The 27,330-nt window shown below is 37.9% G+C and overlaps 1 protein-coding gene across 3 annotated transcripts in view; it reads right to left on the bottom strand.

Annotated features, from left to right (window-relative positions):
- The window catches only part of LOC113523924 (protein kinase C-binding protein NELL1), a 170,922-nt gene that overhangs the window by 51,891 nt on the left and 91,701 nt on the right, over positions 1-27,330 (bottom strand). For all 3 annotated transcript variants that reach the window (XM_034308508.2, XM_053238169.1, XM_034308509.2), the window contains one exon: positions 2,538-2,663. In XM_034308508.2, coding sequence (XP_034164399.2) covers positions 2,538-2,663 — 126 coding nt within the window. The remainder of the gene's footprint in view (positions 1-2,537; positions 2,664-27,330) is intronic.

Raw genomic sequence — 27,330 nt, 5'->3', positions numbered from 1 at the left:
CAATAACAACATGGTTCAAATGATTTCCTTGGAGATTTACACTCTCGTCTGCAACCATTAAATAAAACAAAAAAAATAATAATCACACTCTGCTTTCAGTAAAATGGAATACTGGAGTTTTGACTGCAATACAGAATATATTGATGTCCACTTAGGGTTTTTTTTTTTTGTTAATCGAGAAGATAGCCCTAATTGTGATGTAAGTTATTATACTATGAGTGCTAAATCCATTACTATATAACAGTTAGTTCCGGTTCACTAATCTGATTGGACAAGCAGCGTTCCATGAGTGCTTATATTTAATATAAACGCTTTTGGATGGTTCACTGTGTCATCACTCCACTCGTCTGTGTTCGCCATTTAAAATTCCACTTCTTCCATTACTACCGTAGAGTTAGCAACATCATCAGCATGGTGAATGATACCTTTTTCATGAATATAACTTTTGACTTAAAATATGCATCTTTTTACACCAGTAAACAGAGCTGTCTGCCTCATCATCATCAGCATCATCATCACCCGAAGGGCGAAGGGCGAGGAGAATTCACACACCATGCTGACAGTGCTGGTGTTTCTCTCTTCAGGGGTTTTCTAGTGTTTTCCATTGTTTCAAGAGGCATAGTAGTAGGTTTCTTTCTTTCTTTCTTTTTTTTTTTTTTTTTAAACAATAACAGCAACTACTACTGCTTCAGGTTTAGGCCACGCCCAGTTCTAGTTAAACTCAGAATACAGATTGAATATACTGATAATCGGAGCATTAAGCAGATAGAGTTACACCCCCAGCATGTAGGAATACTCTATTTCATTTTCCTAGTCACCAGGAGATGAAAAATACAAAGAGATGAAGTTCGTGTGTTTGTATAAGAGCTGCTGAAGCTCTAACTAGCACTGTCATTGTCAATGTCAGGTACCTTCAGGGAGACATTCCTAAATATGATCTTCCTTTTCGGCTTACACTCACTGTTTTTTTTTTTGCCCTTGGCAGCTTAAATATTATTACGGAGAGGAAAAAAATGAAGGACTCTGACAGCAGCTCTGGAATAATTAGTTAGGGTGACATTTAGCTTAGTAGAAAATGCGGCTGAAGTAGCACTGCTCTGTTTGATGGAGTGCAATGTGTTCGTGCTGAACTTCACTTGAAAACGTCACATTTTGGTGTTTTTTGTACTAATGAAAATGTTCTTCTCGTTATTATTAATCAAACACAATTACAAAAAATGTTAGCCTAATTAAAGTTAACAGACTTTCTCAACTGTTTCTCAGCAAACTTTTTAACCGCTGAACCTTTTTACCTTTTTATAGTATAGAAGAGGCTGAGAACTTGTCTGGATACGCAACTAACATATTACTGATTAATTATAAACGCAAAGATTCAGAGGTGTTATTAATTCTGTCTAGCAGCGTGGGACTCTGAAAAGATGAGCTCAGGTTAGAATTTGACGAGGGAAAGTAAATAAAATGAAAAATCAATGAAAGTCTGTGAAAATTCTGCTCTTTCTGACTATAGCCTTGTACCTAGTCTCTGGTCAGATGAGCTGCCTTCAGCTAAATAACTAACATGAATGCAAATAAATGCAATTTATGCAATTTATTGTTGTTATTACTCTGTTAACATTGTCTGATTCCTTCTGACACTCCACACTGCATTCAGATATTACTGAGGCTTACTACAAAAGCTGTATATTTTAAAAAAAAAAATACTTTCATGATCACACTGTTGAAATACTGTAGCTTGTATTGTGCCGGCTTTTATTACTGTCAGCTTTTACTCTGCAATATTTTGTATATACAGTTTCCAAGTCATTTACAGGTAAAAAATGCTCCTGTTTACTGCGGATGCTCTGAGCGGCCATGTTGATTTTGTCACTCTAATGGACGTCATAACGGCATTATTACTAGACTAGACACTAAAGGACTTCGACATTTTGTAAATCTTTGATCATATTTAATGCATGGACCCATTATATATATACATATATAATACAAAAGACTGAAAGAACTACTGCTTATTCTTCCCGAAGGAGAGAAGCAGTGTTTTAAGCGCTACACTGCAGCATGCACTTTCTTTCCTGAGCTTCAGAAATGACTCACTGAACTTTTGGTTGAGAGATGGTATTGGAAATGAGCTCTCAGCTTAAAATCACCTTAATGAGAAAACATTTCCATCGAACAGTAGTCTGACAACAGTACTTAAGCAACCAGAATGTTTTGTTCGTAAAATTACAGTTACGAACAATTACAAGATAAACGGATAGCGATCAGTTAAGGCCAAAGCAGGGATTTCCTGAATTTACAACCCAAGCAGTGTAATTGTTCCATTTATTCCTAAATAGGTCTTAAATATCAGTCAAGACTGATAACACTGGTGGCACAGAGATAAATCTGGTGCAGCAATAAAGCCATAGCATCTGCATCTCTACTATACCTCACCTCCAACTGAGGATCAGTTACACTTATCTCATTGGTCATTATATTGTAGTTATGTTCAGTGTGTGTGTGTGTGTGTGTGTGTGTGTGTGTGTGTGTCTGTGTCCAACCTGTGCAGGAGAAGTCGTCCACTCTGGAGAATCCTGGAAGACAGTCACATCGATGTCCTCCAGGTAAATTAACACACACTGTGTTGGCTTGACAGTAGTGCATCTGTGTGGAACACTCGTCTATATCTGAGCAGAGAAAAACACACACACACACACACACACACACACACACACACACACACACACAAAGACGAAAGAGTAAAGGTCAAACAAGTTATCATCACTGTGACAGACTGCGATACAGTCTAAGACACGATATCTAATTCTGATTATAATTATAATCGTTGTAATTAAACTCAGTTTTAGAGATTTTTTTTTTATTTAGATGTGTTTGTGCTCATGTTTGGTAAATATCGTTTATTAGATTATGTGGTTCGTTCACAAATTAGAACAATTACTTAGGAAATTCGTAAGGAAGCACTACCAGTCAAACGTTAGCACACGTTAGGAATGAAATCATTTTTCTATCAAATAAAACATGGCCTTCATTTCTTAACAGTTTTCCTGATAAAGCGTTGCACGCTCTTGGCTTCTTCTCAACAAGCACCCAGGAGACTTCTCTTAATAATCTGAAAACTATTGGTTTGGGGGGAAAGGACGAAATTTTCAGTAAAAACCACTTGTTTTAGGTATACGCCACTTATTAAAAATACATCCTAATGCGTGAATACATGAATACACAGGCGGTAAGCTCAGGACGTACATTTCTGGGTAGGGAATATTTTTCCAGCACATACTGAAATTAAATCCAAGAGAAAAGTGGCTCTAAGCAATTATCATTCATTTGGAACATGGCTATTGCCACAGATTTGGGGTTCAAGTGTCCCTGGAAGGCACTGAGCTGCTACGTCATTACAGCTAATATTAAAGCAGCATTGAGGAGCAATAAAACAGCCATTATAGTCATTATAGTAGCTCTAGAGACGAATGAGCAGGCTGACTGACTTTAGGAGCAGTCAGGAGAACATAGAAGACCATGAAAACATTTTATTATTTAAAAAAAAAAAAAGTCGGAATATAATCAGCATAATAATAAATGGAGATATAATCACTGATATGGTGAAACCAGGCACCTTCTATAATAAAAAGTAACCATAATGGTGTAAAGTGGTGTTGTGATCCCTATAACATCACACCCTGTTGTGTTTTATTCTTTACAATATGCCTTACTTGTAACTGCTCTATTAAAGGAATAATTGAAGGTTTTCCTAGTTTAATGGCTTGAATGGAAATGTGGAAGTTGCTAAATCACACTGTAATGATCACACTGGACGTATTCAGACATCTTTAACTGGAGGTTTTGGGAAAACCTTTGTTATTTTGTTATTCGATATTACTACCTACTGTTATTCCTGTTGAAAGTAACTCTGTGTTAGTTATAATCGCAAGTCTGTGAAGACTTTCTAAGAATTTCTAATTCATTCGTAATTTCTGGAACGTTACGTTCCACTCGGTTTTTCTTTCCAATGATGTTTCACGCTAGATCATCAAACTGTGTGGTTTTAATGTTGGAAGTATTCAATCATGTTTAAGTGGAGGCTTTATTTTTTTTAAAAGCTCATAAAAGAAGCTTTGCTACAATTCTACTGTTAAAATGACATTATGTTAGATTTATTAGCGCTCTATAAGTGTGCTATTAACAGATAATGTCCAGTATTGGCTGATAGTTTGTCAGTGTGTCAGTGTGCATTCTGTGTTAGAGGAGTCGGTACGTGTGGCATTACTGTCTCGACATATCTTCATAGATATATTTTTTTTTTCACTGGGAAGCCTTTAAAAGGAAAAGAGAAAAGAGAGTCAAGCAGACGAATGTGACAGCGTAAAGATGATTCAGCCACTGGAAACATCTTAAACAATGAAAAAAATGTAACGCTTTACTGTGATTGTGTAAAATTGTCATGCCTTCATGCCTTTTTTCCAGCCTTCAGCTGTCCAGTTTGTGTGACTCTGTGCCCATGATAGTCTCAGATTCCTGTTCTTGGCTGACAGGAGTGGAACCTGACGTGGTCTTCTGCTGTTGTAGCTCGTCCACCTCAAGGTTCGATGTTTAGTGCATTCTGAGATGCTTTTCTGCTCACCACGGTTGTAAAGAGTGACTATATGAGTTACTATATCCATTTTCCTCTGCTCTCTCTTATCAACAAGGCATTTCCACCCACAGAACTGTCGCTCACTCAATGTTTTTTTTGTTTTTCGCACCATTCTGTGTAAAATCTAGAGACTGTTGTGTGTGAAAATTCCAGGAGATCAGCAGTTTCTGAAGCACTCAAACCAGCCCATTTGGCACCAACGAGTATCCAACTATGGTTAAAGTCACAGAGATCACACTTTTTCTTTATTCTGATGTTTGATGTGAACATTAACTGAAGCTTTTGACCTGCATCTGCATGAGTTTATACATTGTCCTGTTGCTACATGATTGAATAAATGGATAACTGCATAAATGTATACTAATAAAGTGGACAGTTAGTATAGATGGACTCATTGTCAGAGAAGGAAAATCACCAGAAAAGGACAATGGTCAGGCATCAAAAGTACCAAATTGGGAAGAATGTCGTGAGCAGTGTGATGAAAACAATGCAATAAAAGTTATAATGCTCATTGCATTATAAAATGCTAAAATGTTGTGACATTTGTTACATTTATAGGAAAAGTTTAAGGGGTTCTTAAAGCAGAAATTATTTGGCTTGAAGAGGTTCAGCTGAGACAATATCAGGAACCTTGTAGTCGTCTCATCATCCAATGAAATCACAGTATGGGATGCAAACATCTGGGCATAGAGGAGAAGAACCCTGCTGGACACTCCAAACCCAAACCCAAATCCACCCCCACACAAGACTTTTACCTCGTAGCAGAAGTGCAAATATTTGATTACAGACACCACCCTGAGAAATCAGTGCCACCTGAATACAAAACAGACACACTACAGTGTATCCAACAGCACATTGGCTTGGCTAATCCACATCCCAGTGTGTATTCGCTCACAAAATGAGCTCGAGCAGCTGCAAAGCCGGCGTTAATGCAGTCGCAATCAATGTTTGCTTCCTCTGGCGAAATGCTCCAGTGACAGATGGTAATCTTGTTTTTTAGCCTCCGACTTGCACATCAAGGGCACGCATTTTATTATCCAACACCTTCTCATTCATCTCATGTAATCTTTAATCAGGAGATTGTAGCATTGCTTTCTCTTAGAAAATGGCACGCGCTGATTAGTTGTCAGGATTTCAGGTGAACACGTTGAAGGGATTTCAGAACAATGTTTACTCAGGACGCAGCTTCTGCCTCGAACACTATAAATAACTCTCATTTATCATGGTAATTAATAATAATACAATATATAATGTTTAATTTAACAATAACGCTTCATTCAATTTGCTCAATTTATATGCAGTTTTTTGTGTAATGAAGTTTTAATACACCTGATTTTTTTTTCTTTCAAAGTCTCACAGCTGAAAGTTTATAATAACTTCATTTGTATGAAATGGAGTGAAATCATGTTGAATAAAAATAGATGTAAAAGCACAGATAACACTTTTATAAGGTTATGTTAAGTGCTACTGTATGTAATGTATTAATAAGTGATGCATCAATCTTTTATAAAGGAATAATAGCTGAATTTATGAAAGGCTCTTATCAAAAACTGTTAAAAGTTTGTTTTTTCTTTTACTAAAAGCACGCTCCTGAAGCTTTAACAGAATTGTAGAAGCTCTACAGAACGCTTCACAACAGCATTATTAACGCAAGTTTGATTACCACTTGAGTGGGAGGACATTAAAATCTTTCATTTCTAAGTAAGTGACGTATTAGAAACATGCTTCATAATAGATTTTAACTGCAAACGGACTACCAACAGTTAGGGAACATTTAATTCCATGCTCCTATAAGACGTAGATACAAGATGTAAATATACAGTACAGATTTCTCAGTGTGTCTCAATTACAATATACTGTTAATACACTGGAAAAAATGTCTTATTAAATTTAAGCCATTTTTTTTAATGTCAAGTAGTTGCATGAATTTAATTTGTCGACATGCATATGTATCTTTGTTGTAACAGACACGCAGTATATATTTTTTAACTTATATAAGCTTAATATATCATATCAAGTAGTAGTACATCAAATGAGTAATTCCAACATCCAATCATGTTCCATCTACGTGAATAAATTATGTAGATGAAGTCACACATAGACTGTCATGAGTAACGTTAACTTAATCTAGACGCATTCCACTGAAAAATAATCAGTGAAATTTATACAATTTGGCAACACATTTGCATTTGCTTTAATTTTTAAGTAAACTATTAATTTTAAGTCATTTAAATGACCACATATTGCATAAGCAACTCCCTTCATTTATGTATTATTATTTATTTATTGACTGAGAAACACAAAGAGAGTAAACAAAGATAATTTTACCAAGAATAACAACAAAGAATAAGACAAAGCAGCAAATGTCTTTCCTTCTTTTTTTAGTCTGATGTGTGAATTGTGCAAGTAAAGACAAAACAAAGTGATATTGCATGCAATATTGTTTTCATCAAAGTAAACCTGGTTAGCTTTTAAAGGACCATTTCAGCAGAAAACTGCCGTTTAATGTCGTTAACCACATTATTCTTATTGCCACTCTTCTTCATATACTCTGGTTTATATACATACCCCTCAGTGCCTGTATGCAAGAGAACATGTTGAGAAAAAAAGGTAATAAACTGTACCATTCCTTGTGATTGGTGTGGTACCTCTTGAGGGTACACCTTTAATACCTTTAGGGTGTATCTTTTAGCTAAAACGGTAAATAGTGAACCTTAAATATGAATTACGGTCCAATTATGTACCTTAAATCTTTTTTAAAAGTATCCAGGTTTCCAGGTAAATAAATGCTTGTTGAGATCCCTTCATCTGGCAGAGTTTCAAAGGCATCACTCCTTGTCCTATGTATCCCATAATCCTGTGCTTCAGGTCCAGACCAGAGAAAAATGGCAGCAGAATACTGTCAAAAAATTGTTGCCACTTGGAACTTTTCAGCCTAGTTTGCCTTCATCAGGGCAGAAAACACCTTTAGAGATAGATTTTGAGGCTATTTAGACATTTTGGAGTTTGAGCACCAAAACCAGAGCCAACAATATGCTGGTGATTGGGATTGTTCTTCAAACTGGTTGGCCATTTGAACAATTTTAAAAGCTTTTTTGCCAAATTATACAATTTCAACAAAATAACTGCCTTTCAAATGCATTATCCATTGGTGGAGTTTAGTCTTGATGGGAAGAGACAATTTCATCCTTATACTCCCTCTCTAAACTAGCATCAGACTGTTACGCACTACTCGAAGTTTCAGCAAACATAAAACTCAAAAAAAAAAAAAAATAGAAATGAAACTGCCTATATGGCCATTTGCCTTTATTTTACAACAAATGAGTCTCTTATCAGCAGAGAATCTTGGTATAAATGTAGCTAGTGCTAGCATTCTAGTTAATCAAAATAAAATGTATAAATGACTTTCAAAAATAGCAAAATTTCACCATTTAATAAAAAGCAAAAATGAAAAAAAAAAAAAAAAAAAAAATCCCATAACCTTGTGATATTTCAATATACAATTACCAATGAATTCAAATTTTCTCACATTCAGCACTCTCCAGCCTCTTGCTACAACCTATTTTCACTTTGCCGTGGATTTAGCTGTTATGGGAAAGCAGATGTTGAAATGCAATACTGCTTTAGTAATAAATGTTGGGGTAAAAAATTCTAGCAAATTTAGACAAAGTTTCAAAACTTTGTGTGCTACTCTGACATTTTTTCGCACTCTCTCGAGTGCACGACATCCTGCAAATACACAATCACACCTTTCAAGAGGAAAAATGAAGAGGAGACGAGAGTAATGTGAGACGGGAGGAAAAGGACACGGCTTCCAGGATGTCCGTTCATATCAGAGAGATCAAAAGACCTACGCAGCTGTCAATCATTCCACATTCCAGATGTGGATTGGATCATCTACCAGGAAAAAAGACGACTGCGTAACCTTAGGTGATAACACGCAGCCGCCATTTTGATTTTACACAAAACATATTTAGGTCTGAAATCCTTATCTTCAAAATAAACTTAGATTCGTCTTCAAATATGTTCCATTATTCCAACCTGATATACGTATTTATTTATCACACACACAATAAAAATTTTAAAATGTGTTCCCAAACCTGATAACATGCAGCATGTGTGTGTGTGTGTGTGTGTGTGTGTATTGTTACACACAGGACTCCTATCTATCAGTACTGGCTACTGTTGCATCAGTTCAGAAATTGGATTAAGGTGCTATGGTTCAGTTCATTTTTTTGATCATTTTTATAGAAAGCTTCCCAGAACTCGTCATGCCCTTGTGCGTTTTTTTTAATAAAGAGACTGTTTTGTAGAATTTTCATATATAGTATTTTGCGGTCTTATGTAACACTGTATGTAAATAGCATTGTTTATCTCCTTACACAGGTTGACGTGAGGAGATGATTCATCTCCTGCAGCTGACACTCTGTGTGTGTGGTTATCCCGTAGTCAGAGTGACTCATCATAAAAAAAGGAAAATGGAAATTCAATTTATTCACCGAGAGCTTAACTCCATGAAATCATTCCTGCAGAGATGGGCGAATGTGCATCACCTTGAATTATCATTGCACTAGGACTATAAAATCTATGCTTAATACAGCAAATTTAACCAAAAACGAATTTCATCACAAAAGATTCCATTACTGAATTGTAGAACGAATATACAGAGAATAAAGAGCTGATAAAGATTGGATGAAACAAACTAACTTAGGCTCTCTCACTTTCTATTAAGGATAAATAGAGAAAATGCAATAAAAATGGCAACAAATCTAAAGTGTCAAATCTAACTCATTACAAATAATGTTAATGAAGACGATAATTCGAAAGTTTAATAAAAAATTCAATTCACTGGGTTTTTTTTTTTGTTTGTTTTTTTGGGACTGGAGCTCTGCTGCTCAACACTGTGCAACATCAAGAGAGAAAATGTCCGCCACGTGAGCCAGTTTATTAATGCAGAAGCACTTCAAAATCCAGCACGCAGTTGAGTTTCTGCACAGCTGCACAGCTGCTAATATTTTTACGCTCTCCTCTACTCTGCTTGAACCTGAAATGGTGGAAATGCTCACTTATTTCAGCTACCTATTCCAGATGATTACATTGTTTATTTGCGATCTTTTTAAGTAAGAAATCATGATCAGGGAAAAAATCGGTTTCATATGAGTGTATGATATATGGCCAGAACTTGAGAACCCTTGGGCTAAACTATTGCAGTGGAAGTTCTGAAGGTTGAACTGAAAACCTCTCAGTCACAGAAATTTATGAAGAGGTGAACAGCAGCCTACTGTTGCTCTTGTTCCTAAGTAGTAATTAAATCGATTTTTTTTTCCTTACCAGTTGTAACTGCGGGGGCTACACTGAACAGCTTTATAGAGACTAATGAGGTAGGGCTCTCTGTGTGTGTGTGTGTGTGTGTGTGTGTGTGTGTGTGTGTGGTTGCTGTTTGCTTGTGTTCTTCACTCTGGTGTGACCACGCTCAGAAAATAAACTTAGTTTTCAGTTTAGAGTGTGTAGTGGTGACCCAGGACTCAAGTTGCTGACAGAGATGAGGTTATTGCTTATAAACGCCTGCAGCAATGAACCCAGATCGAATCTCATGTACTGGCCAGACATCAGCAGAAATATCCCTTTAAATATTTTACACGACTTTTCCTGCTCATATCAAAAGGGTTTGACTGGTAAATCGCCATGTGTCAAAGTGTGAAGTATACAAATATAGTGTTATTTCTAAACACACCTGATTCAATCAATGCACAGGCTTCATGATCTAAAGCAGGTGGGTAAGAAACTCCTCACACACACACACACACACACACACACACACGCTATCATAAGATTGATCATATGAGAGGCAACAAAATGCAACACTTTTACATCTAGGCGCACAACCATCTACACACAGCAGTCGTTGCCAGAATGATAGATGTCCAGTTCTCTAAAACTACACTGAATGTTTTTGTGACACTGTGACACTGACAGCTGATTTAAAGAATTACTGCACAGTCAGACATCGTCTTAGGGAAGGTCATTTGCATGCTCAATGTCCTTATAAGAATAAAAACCTACCTCACATGGCCACTGACTCACCTGAGAAAAGTTACAGATAATTCCTCATTTCAACTGCTCTGAGCAAATGTCAGTGTTAATGCTGTAAAGAAAGTGGCTCATGGTGGAGGGATTTTGGTATATCATGGCAACATACTGTAATATCATGTAGGGAAGATAATATCATTATATCACACTTTAATGGTTACATTTAATCTTGTGGAGCGTCTGAACAAATTAGTTCCTGTTATCACTTACATTACAGGTATCAGGTCCTCTATTCTAAAGACTTTCCCATGATGGAAAACTTAAAGGAACAGATTTAACTCTTAGCTTTGACTGTTACAAAGCGGAAAAAAAAAAGTCTCCTTACAAAAAAGCTTCGTCATATCAATGATTTGCCTTGAAGCAGAATTGAGAACTAGTGCTGTGGTGTAAATCTAGAAATAACAAATAATAGAAACATACAAGAGAGCGAGAAGGCAGGATTTAAACGGAGAGGGAGAGAAAAAGATAGTAAAAGTGGAATGGAGAGAGAGAGAGAAAGAGAAAGTGGCCTAAAGACAGGAAACATTGGCTGCACTTAGCAATAAGATTAAGACCTTATTCTCTGCACTCGTCCTCCTGCCAGACAAACGACTTTTAATTGCAGAATATTCTCACTCTGGATCCCGTCTGAAAGCCACACTTTTTCTGTCAGAAGTCTCGTTATGGAATATTCCACACTGCCACCGCATCAATCCACCCGGACATCTGGCTGGCTCTGGGTGTTGCTATGCAACTGGATGGGTTTTGATTTTTTTTTTTTTTTTTTAGGTATTACTATTGCATTGAATTCTGACTGACATTGCTGGAGTTAGTGTGGCTGCTTTGCAGGAAGACAGAAATCTCTCTGGTTTTAGACAGTCTCCAATGTCAGTTGAACTGCAGAGAACAACTGAAACTACATGTGCTCAGGAAGCTCCAGTCATTAAGCTGTGGTACACTGTAAACTTCATTACGTGAAGTATTCCCAAAGGTGGCATCAACTGCTTACATGTACGCAACGTCATTAGGAGCTGGACTCACCCTAGGACTGGCCTGAAACATGCGCTGAGGTGACGGAGACACTCCCATGACAGAGAAGGCAGACGTTAAGCTTGTAACCTCTGGAGAAGGTGCAGGTCAGACTTTCTGAAGTGGTAGAGCTCTAAATAAGTCTCATGAGGAAGAGATGGTCCATTTAGAGCGGCGTATCCCAGAAAGGGGTCAGTATTTTCTGACAACATTAAATAAAATCACTATCCAATTATGATTTCCATTAAATTTAATCTTTATTCTTTTTTTTCAGTCGTTTACATGCAACTTAACACAGAAAAGTCTCTGTGCTTTCAGTAGCGAAAAGAATTCACAGAGTAAAATCTATCCATATTTTGAAAATACACGCATTACCATATACCATGTGACTTGTACGCCTGATCGTGTTTGTAGCCAGGAGAAGTTTGTACAGTTCCATGAGCCTACTATGTCATGAATAATCATATGTCATAAAAAAAAGCAGAAATTGGTAAAAAATATTTCTGTTATTTCTTCTGCGTGCAACAATTGCGCACACAATTTAATGGAGTCATAAGATCACTCTGGGGTCATGAAAAAGGAATGTGAGTGCACAATGTCGCCAGTTTTATTGTGTTTTCAATTTGGTGATTTGTGGAAGTGCCAAAAATTTGTCATAAGCTTGTCATAGTTCTAACATTACCTTGCCCCAATAATGCTCTAACACTCTACTGCTCTACAAGAAGAAACACACAAGCTAACAGCATGCCTTATATAAACCACCCGCTTGTTATTGCTCTTATCTGAGAGAGCTCTGTTGGGAAATTTTGGCAGTACAGAGTGATGATCCGGCTGTTCAACGGAGCATCAAAGGCAATGTTTTCAATGTTTTGAAAGCGGTCAGTCAGCCAGCGTGATACCTTCGACAAGTGCGCCATAGGCTTCACTTTGATGCTGTCTGGAGGAGATTGTGCACGCGTTTCAGCCAGCGCTTCTCTTCTTAGCACCTGCAACCTGCATAATTAGCTCGTCTTCCTTTTGATGCTTCTGCAGTTTGTCTTACTTTACACACAATTTACACACACGCTTTTACATAGACTTAATCTCCACCTTAATGTGAAGCGTTTCCTATTTGAAAAATTCTAGGAATGCATACATGAATACGCTGAGAAAAAAAGTTACACACACACCCACAATGCGCACGATTCATATTTTGTAAGGATGCCATTATCTTGCTGCCTGGTGATATTTCAGCTGCGTATGATTCTTTGATTGTACTTCATAATAGCGTTACTTTATTCCACTTCCCTTCATAATCGCGTTCTGAAAAGTGTGTTACACTAAAGTGTGCTTTAGAAGTGAACTGTGGGATGCCAAGGTAATGTAACACTCAGGTATTTTAATTAGCCTGCGGGGTGTGTGCTGACTGTGTAAGCATGTTTGTGTGTGTGTGTGTGTGTGTGTGTATCTGAGAAACTCAAGGGATCTGATTTATTACAGCGTGTTTAATCATAGCAAGTGTGTGTGATGTGACAAGAGCAAGTACTATTAAAGCTGTCTGCTTTTTGTCTGCCTCTCTCTCCATTTCATTTCTCTTGCTACTTCCCACAAACGAAAAGTTCATAGGTGCAAAAATCCATTGCAGTGTCAATGCAAATAAATTTAGCACACACAGTGTGATTTACTTGGAGAACAGCGATTGCTTATGCTAATTAATATGACCGAAGGGTAAGTATTAAACTTGCATAATTCATTTGATGGCAAAATAAAACTATTAAAGACTATTAAAGTACAAAACACAGTGTTTTATTGTGATATTCTGATATATTTACATGCTGTTTTGTTTTATTTTATGGCGTTAGGACCGTCCCTGCTGCTACGGTCATTAGAGAACAGCTCATAAACAAGACATCCTTAATGCAGACACCGTTCACCGTCGCATTTCGTTTATGGGTGACTAAACACAACAGCTATTGATAGATATCAGATTTTAACCTTCCTATCTGATATCACGACCAGCCATGACTAGCCATGATTAGCCAGCTTTCAGCTTTTCAGAAGTTACTCCTGAGGGACAGGGTTGCCTCAAAGGCTGAGATCAGGTTGTGAATTGGAAACTGGAGTTCCTATAAATGCAACGTGAAGCTACGTGCGAGTGTGAAGTAGTGAATCGAGTGCGCAGAGAAGCTTCCACACACTACGTTCTGCAGGTTTACACTCTGAGCGTGAGTGAAGTTTGAATTTTGGAATGTGAAATAAGACGGAAATAAGGCGCATGTTCCCACTGCTGCGATCCGCCACTGTCAAACAATTCCCTTTCTTCCAGAAACAAACCTGGATTTCATTGTAAAACAACGTAAAATTCCCCAAATCAGCAATTAGTTGGTTATTTTTTTATAATTTAAGGCCTACTCTGCTCAAGTTAGGTGATGCTTTGCTATTATCTTTCATACCATCTCGAATCAAAAACTGCTGAGAGTTTGATGGCTTGTTTTGCTTGTAATAAACGTCTGCATCTCAGTTTGACAGCAACATCTGGTTTCTCAACACAAACAATATGTATTGTTCGTGGTAAGCTGATGAATCAAGCCTGATTGGATAATAATGTAATGATTGTGTAATTAATTTTCCTGCAATTAGGACATTTGACATTTTTGTCACCATCAGCACAAATGCAGCGCTCCACCTCCACTAATTACTAACACCTGCCTTCAAGCACCAGGACAATCAGGAGAGTAGATACAGTATAAAAGCCAGGACGCTCTGGGCTCTTACTGCTATCCATGAGCTGAATCTTCCACAGCCCTCGTCTAGTTTTGAATCTTGCATCCACACAATCTGTTGTATTGTCCTATTACTGGAACTTATATCTTATTTGAAGAACAGCGTTTGCGAAATTGTGTCTGATAAGGATAAGGATGTGAGAAGGACAGAGGACCAAAGAGCTACAGAATGAGCAAAACTATTATTCATTGATAAAGATAACATATTAATCTTGTTTTTTTTTTAATGGATCCAAATCATTCAGCTGAAGTTGCATGATAAGTACGAAAAAAACACTCTATGCTGTTTCAGGAAAATAAGCAACAGGTGGTATAATGTAGTGAAGCTAAAGCTGATTATTTCCATAAAACACCATGCCCCAAAGTGTTTTATTCCTCATATACCACAGCAGTTTGCCATTTTTTACAACTACAAAGTTCACCAAAGTCAGCGCAAAAAAAAAAAAAAAAAACCTAACTACCAGAAACACGTCGACACATCGTTTCCAACTCCAGAGAACTTGCTTTACTGCCAGACAAATCTGATTCATATTTAATCTGACTGCTGCTGCTAAATCATAAATCTTGGCAACCTGCAAAGTGCAATGTCCTCTGCTCTGAAGACTTTCCCTCTGATGGAAAACTTCACCATAAAATGCAAAAATACATAACATTCTATACATACATACATACATATATATATATATATATATATATATATATATATATATATATATATATATATACATATATATACATACAGGATTGCTTTTGGTTCCCTTGAATATTTAAAATGACATTACAAGCCTCTTGGTGACAGAGTGATCGAGTGGAAGGCGACTCGAGCCTCATCTGATGCTATTTTCTATTTTCTCTAGTGATCCAATTACAACCGTCCCACAATTCCTTTTTGCCTCATAAGAAAAGTGACTTTCTTTTGTTCTCTCCTCTGTCAGACTGCAGCGTCCATCCCCCAGCCCTCTACATTACTGACTGCAAGAGCAGAGTGACAAACTGTCACACTGTACACATTCACATCTAATTTACAAGCAGGTTTTGGAGAATGAGTATGTAATGTTACATCCATAATACATCAAAGCAATATATATAACCCAGTAATGTGTGTCCCTTAAAATAAAGTAAACCAATCCGTTACCATGGTAATGTGTGACGTACACAAGTGTCAGAGTTAATCGTCCCCAGTGTACACTCCAATGTGTTGTGTACTTTTTAAAGTATTAGTGACTTATTGAACTCATTAGCTCGAAAGTAATAAAATGCAGCTTATACTTTACAGGAATAATATGTTGCATTATACATTAGTAAGATGAAAATTTAGATGATTCATTCATGCTCAAGAGGTTTGAGTCTTAAAATGTTAATTGTGCAACTAATAATTGATTGATTGCTCGTTTTTATATAGCAGATATCCACGCACTAATGTAGGAGATAATGAATAAAGCTTAATGCATTATGAATGACCCATGTATAAATGTCTAATGTGAAGAAAAATCACGGCCCTCACTAATCCTTATTTTGTGTTGCATAAAATAAAGTGTTAAGCAAATGTATGTGTCTAATACGTAGATCAGTGAGAGTTTTTTTTTCTAACTGGATTCTTGCTGTTCTTGTTAATAAAATCATTTCCACATGCTGTACTTGCTGCATAATTCAAATATTTTGTTTAACTCCAAATATTGAATGTATATGAAAAATATATGAAAGAACTATCTATCAGATATGAAAGAACAATTCTGTAGTAGTAAATGTATGAAAAATTCAGTATACTGCACAATGTTTCCAGAGAAACTGAATGTTTTGGACAAAAGTCCATCATCAGCGTGTGTAAGACGTGAAACCCGTTGATATTCGAAATGGTTGCTGATGTAATAACTTGTCACTCCACGGGCTGTGTAAGTGTGCTTTCACATTGGGTTTTTCTCTCCTTCTGGAGCGCCTATTGTACTGATTTAAAAAAAAAAAAAAAGAGAATGCGCCATGCACATTGTAACCATAACAACCCTCCTTCAAGTCCTAGTAGTATTGCCTAACTAACCTTGCTTGCTATCTAGATTAGAGTTACTAGATTAGAGTTACTATGATCGCTATAGCTTTGCAGGTAGAAAATACAGTCACAGTTAAAGTTAAAACATTAGCAACGTCATATATTTTTTTCACAGGCAATCAGTCACACCAGTTTGTTTTTCTCCCATGTTTTTCTTCCACAGACCACAGACTTGTGGTCACTTCTCTTAGGATTGGATGCGAAATGTGTGCTGCAGGTTGAGAAAAAAACTGCCTGTGTGTGAAAGAGCCTAAAGTTTCTTCACATCATTGCTCTCATATCAACAACTAGCAATGCAAACTGAGACGGACCTTAGCAGGCGCCTGAGGGCCTTTCATTCACCCTGTGGGCGAGGTGCTAGGAAACACCCCCTCCGTCACTAGAGTGAACTACAGGCATGCCCATGAAGCCAGCTGAAAACACTGACTACGTCAGATCAATGGGTCCTGATAACAATACAAAGAGACACAAGCTTTAGTTCCAGCGTCAGCACTCTTGGGGCTCAGGTCCTATACAGGGCTTATATGTTCCCCCACCTCACTGACGTTATGGCAATTAGTCTCAAGACGAACTCAGAAAAGAGCTCCCTAAGCCACACAACTCATCAGCATGAAGAAAGATTCACGGAGAATGCTAGCCATGTGTGTGGCAGACATTATTACACCTGACAGATAGATACGTGCGATACTGGCTCCTGACAGCAGCTGCAGTGGTAGTTCCCTTGGACTTGCTGTAACTAAGAGACTTGCAGAAGTGGGTGATCAGCCTGAGACTTGACTACAAATATCAAACAGAGTCCTGTTTGACATCTCAGCAAGAGGCACAGACTCTAGCTTGCTGATGATGCAAGTCCTTCCTGACAAAAGGAGTCTGCTTGGGATTGGTCCCGCTCTGGAGAGAGAAAATCACCAAGGACACCTTCCTCACTGACTGGAGGTAGTGTGACAGCTCTCTGAGGGCTCAGTAGCTTATTACGACCTCCCTGAAAAGGACCAGGCACCTCCGTCCTCCGCGATACCCCAAGAGACCAGAGTGGGATCTCCCGTTACTGGAGTCCCTTAAGGCCCCTCCTTACCAACCTATGCAAAATGATGAACTGCAATGTGTGTCTTTTTGCTGATGATCATTTCAGGAATAAGAGAGGGAGAACTGTTTTCTATAATGATGAGTATGTAGGTACTACGCATCCACAGATTGGGGGGCACTTTTATTAAGATATTTACAGCAACTAGAAGTATGTAAGACAAGTATATATCATCCCCCATGAAATGATTCTCTCTCTCTTAGGCTGATGCGTGATCTAGCTGCAAAAGTCTAAGATCGTATTGAGAGAAATCATCAGTGCTACCCAGTAGCATTGCACATGTTTTTGTTTTTAATTTTCAACCTTGTTGGATAGCCGGACCTCCGCGAGTAGCGGTGCAAATCTACGGATCAACCTGCAAAATGCACGTGAAGACAAACTAAAACATGCTGCATCGCCAATCATCTACAGCATGATCTGCAATGGCACGAGCACAAACTCAACATTCAGAGTGCACACACACTTCAAAGGCTCCAGCTGCATTCCTCTTGCACTCACGACGAACTGAAACAACTCCAAGTAAAACTGTACGTCTGCTCATTATTGCTTCTTTCTAAGTTTTACTGTGTTGAATAATCCAAACTCCGTAGCTTTATTCCCATTAATGTTACTCTGCTTTAGAACTTATTTTGGCATTGGATATATTTTATAGTTTCTATCACTAGTCATCTACCACTCGCAAGTCTTTTAAAGTCTCTGCCACATTTCTATTCCCTATTTCACGTACCAGGAGGTGTGGCCTTGTATCTCATGCGGTTCATGGTTATTCATTTTTAGAAGCTCAGTGTGAACATGCACACAGACAGTCTATAAACAGTACCATTCCCCCTACAATTATAACGATTTTTTTAAATGAAATTATGAATTATTGAGTTTCTGTTATAGGGGCAGTGCTATGCTTGCATATAAAGGTGTGAGATTTTTATTTTTATTTTTGAAACCCAACAATAAGGTGAGAACAGGGATCAAAGATGTCAATATCAGACTAATTGAGTCTAATACAGGACGACAATCTAAAACCCCTTCAGAAAGAAGAGAAGCATAAACATGCAACTTTTTTTTTCTAATAATGGATAGAACGTTTTTCTCTGAAGTAGAGTGTTGATATCACTTCCCTGCAGACTTATTATTCCCTTCTGTGATGAAAATCACCTCATTTAGCCTTCACGTTCGCACTCATCTTTCAAAGGCTTCGGGGGGAAAAAAAAGTAATTCTCCAACAGGCAGCTGAGTGAATACAGCTCGTTTGAGGGATGACGTGAGGATACGCATGGGCACATCTAGCACACACACACACACACACATGCACAAGCACACACACACACACACACACACACGCATCAATATACGTAAAAAAAACCCTGAGACAAACTTCTGTCTATATTAATGCTTCGCACCTCTGCATTTTACCTTGATAGAGACTGCAACACGACTCTTTCCATCTTTTTTTTTTTTACAAATCAGTTCACATACTATACAGACATACTATACGTTATCTGAAAAAATTCTAATTAAATATAGCAGCTTGATAGAATCTCGGAAATGTTCATTAATATGTGATGAATGTAAGAGGAGAAAGAGGAAGAGATTCTACACAATCACACAATGCCACTATCTGTATCTATTTAGCGCTCCAAACAGTCATAGCTATAATTAGATTTCAGCCCAAAGTGGGTGTGGCCTAAACCAGAAGGTCAGTTTTTTTTTTTTTAAATAGAGATGTGAACCTAGAACCTACCACAGCCACTGGGGTTGCAATAGACAGTCCCAAGACTGGATAAAACTGCGGAGGGTTGCGTTAGGAAGGGCATCCTGCGTAAAAACTGCCAAATCAAATATGTGGACCAATGATCCGCTGTGACGACCCCCAGCAGGAGCAGCCAGGAGAAGAAGAACACTTATACCACCATCACCAGGCACTTACTAAAGATGGTTGGATGCTGTATTGTAGCGTTCTAACATCCAAACGATAGAATGTACAAATCATATATGTTAAGTAAATGCAGTGAATACTATCACAGTCTGAATCCATTAGTCAACAGTTCATTAAAAAGGTGAAGTCCAAAAGAATAACTTTGGGTTGAGGTGAGAGACACTCTCTTTAAATCCCTCCATCAGCAAACGAGTCCGGTGTCTGATAGTTTTATTGATTACTCAGCATTCACATCTCATTTAGACTGCTGTCTTTGTGCCAATGATTTTCACCACAGTAAAACTGGGACACTCTTCATTTGGCTCTTACAAGGCCACTTCTTTTGTTTTTGCTATACACTGAAGACGTATGAGTTTGAGATCAAAAGATAAATATGAGATGATAGATCAGAATTTCAGCTTATATTTCCTGACATTTACATCTAGACGTGTTAAACAACTTAGACAATGGCACCTTTTGATTGCAGACCACCCAATATTTAGGTGAGCAAAAGTATTGGAACAGATAGTCTTAAAGTAAATTAACGTAAATAACACTTAATATTTGGATGCATATCCTTTGCTTGTAATACCTGCATCAAGCTGGCGACTCACTGACATCACCAAACTGTTACATTCTTCTTTTGTGATGCATTTTTCAGGCTTGTACTGTAGCTTCTTTCAGTTGTTTGTATTGGGAGGTTTCTCCATTCGGTCTCCTCTTCATGAGGTGAAATGCTGCTCAATTGGGTTAAGGTCTGGTGATTGACTTTGCCAGACTAAAATCTTTCACTTTTTCCCCCTGATGAAGTCCTTTGTTGTGTTGCAGTGAGTTTTGGGTCGTTGTCTTGCTGCATGATGAAGTTCCTCCCAATTAGATTGGATGTATTTCTCTGTAAACTGAGTCATCATGAGTTACAACATCAATAAACTTTAATGAGAAGCAGCCATGCAAGACCAAGCCATGACACTACCTCCACCATGCTTGACCAGTGAGCTCGTTTGTTTTGGATCATGAGCAGATCCTGTCTTTCTCCACACTTTGGCATTTCCATCACTTTGGTAGAGGTTCATCTTGGTTCCAGAGCTTTTGTAGCTCATCTCTGTATTTCTTTGTGAATTCATATCAGACCTTCTGATTCTTACTGCTGATGAGAAGTTTACAGCTTGTGGTATGGCCTCTATGAAGTCTTCTTCGAACGGTGGATTGTGATACCTTCACCCCTGCCCTGTGGAGGTTGTTGGTGATAACGCTGACTGTTGTTTATGGGTTTTTCTTCACAGCTCTCGCGATATTTCTGTCATCAACTGTTGTTGTTTTCCTTGGCTTACCCGTTCCACGTCATGTTGCTAGTACATCAGTGGTTTCTTTGTTTTTCAGGACATTCCAAATTGTTATACTGGCTATGCCCAATGCTTATGCAGTGGCTCTGATGGATTTTTCCTCTTTTCTTTAGATTGCTTTTCTCCCATAGACAGCTCACTGGTCTGCATGTTGGTTTACTCTTTTTAACAGCAAGTAGAGCCCTCAAAGGTGAAACCCAGGGCTCAAACCAAGAGTAGACATTCAGAACTATTAACTGTTTAAACAATCAATCTAAAAAAGGGCAAACCTGGGCAACAAGAAACACCTGTCAATCACATGTCAAACAAAATGTGGTAGGCCACACATTTGTTATTTTGTATTTTATGGAAAGTGGTGTGGAATATTTTACCGTCCCTTTGGTTACAGTGGGTGGAGCGGGGCCGTTCAATCACCATGTGATTGTAGAGCTTATATATATCAGAGCATTAGCATGCTGCATGGAGTGTGTTGTAGTCTATGGACCGCCCTGTTCCGGTATCGCTCACTGTTTTTGAAGGTGTGTGTTGCTTGGCTGATCGGGTAACGCTAATATGTATGATATGGTTGAGTTTCTTTTGGACGTGAGTTTCTTCTTTTTGCAGGCAGTTTCGGCCTTGCTGGAACGTTTGATGATGCAGTGGGTTGCCGGCTGCTTTCCTCTAGTTTGCTAATTTGGATTAATTTTGTTTTTTGTGTGGTTTTTTATAGGAGTTGATGCCTTGGGGCAGGCATGTAGCCGTTCCTCCTTTATGGTGGTGGTACTTATGTTACAGAGTGCTGTGTGCTGTGATTGATTTCACCTGTGTGCTGTGTGAGCAAGATGCGTGCACTTGGTGGTGAGATATTACTCTCTTACAGGAAATCTTATATATATAGGAAGCTGGATTACCTGCCCTGGGCAAACCTCGAACCTTTGTAGTGTTTACTGATGTATGTTTAGTATATGAGAATGTGTGAGGGCCATGTTGGGGTTGTGCAGCCATATTAAATGGTTTTTGTGATTATATATATATATATATATATATATATATATATATATATACAGTTTTCTCTTCAACGTTATTAGCTCTCTATGATGTAAACATACTGACATACTGTTTAGAATAAGAGAACATAGTAAGTGTACGTTCCTGCATGTGGTTAATGATGTCATCTTGCTTCTCCTATTCAAAAATATAAATACATTTTTTTATAGAATGTTCTACCTGGTCAGGAGCTCTGAATCTCTTTCAGAGCAATCTTCTTTCTTTTCCACCTCATAAGTGTCTTGTCTTGTCTGAGCTTTCACTTGAGAATCGCCCTAAATGAAGCCTCAGGAAGAAAGCGTGCCCCGTTGGCGCGAAGGTCTTTTATTCTCAATCTCCACATCTCTACAGCTTTTTTTTCCCCATCACCTTCCTCTCTGAAAATAGTCCATCTGGGATCGAGGTGTATTAACATTTCTTGCAAAGGTCTTGACAGAAAGTGGAAAGTGGTAATGTTGATGATGATGGCTTTTATATGTGTAATGCCTGTCACACACTCAAGGACACTTTATGACATTTGCATACAAAGTTGTGTATCTTTACAAAGAAAAAAAAATGAATAATGAATAATACATATAGAAAAAACATTTAGACACTTATAGGTAGAAGACATTTAATAGAAGTCAAATGATATTACAGAGATCTCACTTCATAGCTTTAAAAATAGGGAAACTTTTCTTTGATCAAACGAGACCTTTTTAACTCTTTCAACTGCGAGACTGCAGTAAAAATATTCTTTATCATGAACTAGGTGTGAAACAACACGATACATCATCCGTTCAGCAGCACAACGGTGGCGCAGTCAAGCGTCCACAGCTGGATTGTCACACTAATCAGGTTAAGCTTTCACAGCTGGCAAGCCAAACAGAGAGGAATAAAAGCATGATGTCATTCTTTACTCAGCTCTGGGAGAGCACTTGACTGTTAGACTGCTGTTCCCTCTCCAGACTGTGAAATAAATGATGTCTGTGGATGGGAATATTTCTATTTCACACTATTTGTGTCAGGACGAGGCAATTCATGAACAAAATATCTGTGTAAATATGTTTTCATCACATTGACTATTCACTTGACCAACTTCACTGAGTTTTACATGAAATTGGATTTTTTACTTACATTTTTTAACAAAAAACGTACATTATACTAAGAAAAATGAAGTGCTTATAAGCAGAATATGAACATACATATGATTCTGTCATGTATAGCTCTACACATGTGAGCATTACGGCAAAAGAATGACATAAAGAATAAGAAAAGAATAGCACACGATAGACCGTGTGGTTAAATGAAAATAATCCATGCACAAGGTGAAGTGACACTGGAGACTCCTTCCATAAATGTTAAATAAACGTCTCCTAAAAAAAGTCACCACGTCAATGATTATACGTTGGACTTTGTTAAACGAAAATCAATACATATGTTAAATCCGTTCATTATTAGTCTGTGATCATGTGGAGAGTCCGCCGTACAAGTCCCTGTGTGTGAGCCGTTGCTATAGAAACAACCCGACCTGACGAATCAGATTTGAGAACTCAACTGCACTGTGGTATTAATATAAAAAATCCAAGCCTTGAAAATACTCAGTTTTGCATAATTGCATAATCCACAGTCATGGCGATGCTGTTTCTCTTCACAGCAGATGACGCTGTCCTGCTTCTTCCGTTCAAAATCGAAACGACAAGCGCAGGAAAGAGATGTTCCTCTACTTAAGCACTGTGACGAAGAAGCATGTATAGCTCCTCAGCAAGACTTCACAGGTGCTCGGCAGATCCGGGGCCCACAGGAAAGATTAGTTTAGAGGATATCTTCTAGATGTGGTGTTTTTGCTTCTCTGCTTCTCTTTCCTTTCCCTCTAGAGGAAATAAAGCAAGCGCTCTGTCGTTTCAGACTGCAGGATCTACATGGTCGGGTGCTTTCAAAAAGTATGAGATGATTAAAGAAGGGAGGATTGGACTTACTTCAGTGATTCGCTGTATGGGAGATCCTGACACCAATAACTGGGAATTGTGCTAGATATGACATTTACAATGACATGCATGTCAAAGTGCATAGCTTCACACATCTCAGACTAATTAGTGTGTGTGGTCGATTTACTAGCTTTCCAAATTTATACACTTGCCATTTTATGAAACACTAGTGTGTGTGTGTGTGTGTGTGTGTGTGTGTGTGTGTATGTGTGTGCATTTCATTCACTGTGTTTAGCTGTGAAAGATGTGGTCTGGAGTTAACAAACAGGAGACGAACGAGGTGTTGTGTATCTTTTGATTAATAGCGCGATAGCTCTCTCGGTAATGGTTTTAGCAGAAACTCAGGCCTGCGTGATGTTTGTTGTTCTTCATGTGTCCTGATAAGAAAAGCGTTTAACTTTCTGCCAATCACGGCTGTTCACAAGTCTGGCACTCAGCTACAAACTGGATTTTGTTTTGAAGTTTGAGGAAATATACATCTGCATTGCTGTATTATTAAGATTACATACGCGTGTGATGGTCAGGTGTTCACATACTTTTGGCCAGTTTTATTACGCTCTGAAGTTATAAAAATATATATTAAAATTGAGTTAGCCTTAAGTGTTAAATTTTTCATACTGAAATATTATCAATGAAATGGAGAAGCAAAGAAGCTTTTTTTTTATTGGTTGCTTTATGTATGTCTCAGTGAATCGCTGTAAACATTCTTGCATTTATGACAATAATCATGAACATAATGAAACTATTCAGACAGGCAAAACCATGCTGATATGATCACAGCTCCAACTTTAGACCATATCGACCTTTTTGTGTCGTCTGTTCCCTTTTAAAGCAATCAATAGAAGCCAAGAAAGATCAAATCCATGTTTTGCAGCTTGTCGATACACAAGCAACAGAGCAATCCAAAGGCTGGTGCATGTGTGTGGTGCATGTGTGTGTATCAGTGAATCACTGAAATCAGGGTGTGATAAGCCACGATTTGTGTGAATTTATTTAAATGCATCTGCATGTGATCATGTCAATAGTCAAGAGATAAAAAGAAAGCAAGAAAAGGAAGAAGGACGACTGTATGTAGGTATAAAAACTCGTATAAGAATTCCCTCTCTTTCAAGAAAGATAAAAATGATAAGAAATCATTTATAATAAAGATTAAAACATAAAAATGAGATTTTGGTATCCATTGCAGACTGCAGAGTCATGCATTTCTGATTACGCCGAGCGAAACGTCTCCTTACGTTCTCAATATTTAAAAATGCTTTCCTATGCCTATACATACTGGGACAAACGACAGCAATGGAAGACTTGTGTTTCTTGATTTGAACGAAGAAATGGCTAAGAGTAAGTGCAGCTTTTTTGTTTGCCATGCTTGCTATTAATAATTACACAATAATAAGTGCCATTAGTTAGTTTGACTAATTAAACAGATTTAAAACCCACATCCTTTAAACACAGGGTGAGTGAGACCAAGGAAGAAACAACAATAAAGAAGTGTCTGTCTTTTTTTCTTTAATTAAGATGCGTCTACATATGACCTTTTCCAAGTGCTCAAAGACGGTAAAAGAGCTTTGACAGATATGCTATTTTTTTAAGATGCTTTTTCTCTCTGAGAATAGGAAAAAAAAACTAGGCTACGAATCATCATACGCCATAATGGCAAAATAACAACCATCATCCGTTAACAAATAATATTTTACAGGACATGTTTGCTTATCACCTCTCCCTGGATACATCATCCTTCTTCTCTTCCTGGACTTTATTAATGTATTAATGTCCTGTTGACCTCCTCATCCTCCTCAACGTCCTCAACACCACGCCACCTCTCCCAACTTGCACTTGCACCCTTTCAACACCCTGAAACGTGCAGCTCTCATACAGCTGTCTTCATACCCTTTGACCCAATGCCTTCATGGATGCCAACCTGCCTGCTTACAAACCCATGCCTTCCATGGTGACCTGTTGCAGTCACAAGGAGTTTACACAAGTCTTCTGTCCTCATCCTCCTTGACTTGTCTGTTGACACGGAATCACCAGATCCTTTTTTTCACTCTTGGGATTAGGTGGTGTGAGCTGACCTGGTTTTCAGTGCACCTGCCACATAGATTGGAAAGGTTAGTTTCGTCTGGAGTCCCTCAGGGGTCAGTTCTTGGTCCACTCTTCCTTGGTTCTTCCTTCATAACAAATCACATGGATCAGTGATCTGCTCTAATACCTTCTCTTATCAGTGCTACACTATTCTGATATCACTAAACTTTTCTTTTCGTCTATCCACCTCCCAAATTGCTGAGAAGATACTGGACAGCCTTTCTGACATCTCTTCATGGACATCAAGATCCATCATTTGTAACTCAGCCTTGGCAAAACTGAACTGATTTACCCAACATCAAAGATCTCCCTTCGACTACATCCTGTCAATCACCATCAACAGCCTCGCAATCCATTCACAGCTAAGAAGCTTGGTGTGATTTTAGATGTTGGGCTTAATTTCTCCGATCACATCTTAGATGATGTTCTTCATAACGTCAGCATACAACCCTGTCATTCTGGCAAAAGGAAACATTAAAAGTATCTCGCATGGCGAGTCACCTGAACAGATTTCATTTGCCTTACATGATGCTGGACGTCGACTAAATATATTCGAAAGAGTTTTAGCCAACACTCAGTGTGGAAGCATATTACTTCCAGGTTCTGCATGCCATGTTCAGGAAAATAAAATAGTTTTATAGGAACGTATGAAAATGAAACAAATACATAAGTAGAATTGTATTAAAACCACTGCATCATGCCTTCAGTTTTAAGAAATACGTATTATGTATTGTAGTCTTTCACTACCATGATAGTAATGAGATTTAAAAATCCTCACTGTTTTGCCCCCACTACAAACACACTGCTTCACATTTGTTTTTTTTTTTTGTTTTTTTAATTTATTAAATATGCTAGTAATTTGTTTAAACTTTTGAAATGACCGAAATAAGTGATGACACAGTTTAAGATATTTTGGTTACACTTTTCAGGAAGTTCTCAGGACTTGCATGGATTTTCCAGCATTCCAGTAATTATGCAGCACAAAATAGTGTATTAAATATATCATTGTGAAATTATCAAAGACAAGACAATTTTCGATCATAAGCAAATTAGTGTCAGTTGGTCAACTGGGCTGCACAGGATTGTGGGATATGGCAGCAAGTTAAAGTTAAATTACACAGTCAAAACAAATTATGTTCAGATATGGTCACGTGACAAGACTTCTGTCAACTAACGCTGGTTTTCCCTTTAATCACAGGATTCCTTTGTAATTGTTTCCAAACAGTGTTTACGAAGGTTTCATGTCAACTCGCCCTAAGATTAGCGTGAATTAACCAGCTAATAAAGACCCGTTATCATCTTTTAATTTGGTATGGAGTTGTTTAGCATCTTTGTCAGTCTTGTCTATTGCAATAACAGTGTTTTTTGCAAATGCTTTAAATTAA

This window comes from Pangasianodon hypophthalmus, chromosome 11 (assembly GCF_027358585.1).
Source record: "Pangasianodon hypophthalmus isolate fPanHyp1 chromosome 11, fPanHyp1.pri, whole genome shotgun sequence".
NCBI classification, from domain to species: Eukaryota; Metazoa; Chordata; class Actinopteri; order Siluriformes; family Pangasiidae; genus Pangasianodon; species Pangasianodon hypophthalmus.
This window is presented reverse-complemented; position numbering and strand designations above follow the sequence as displayed.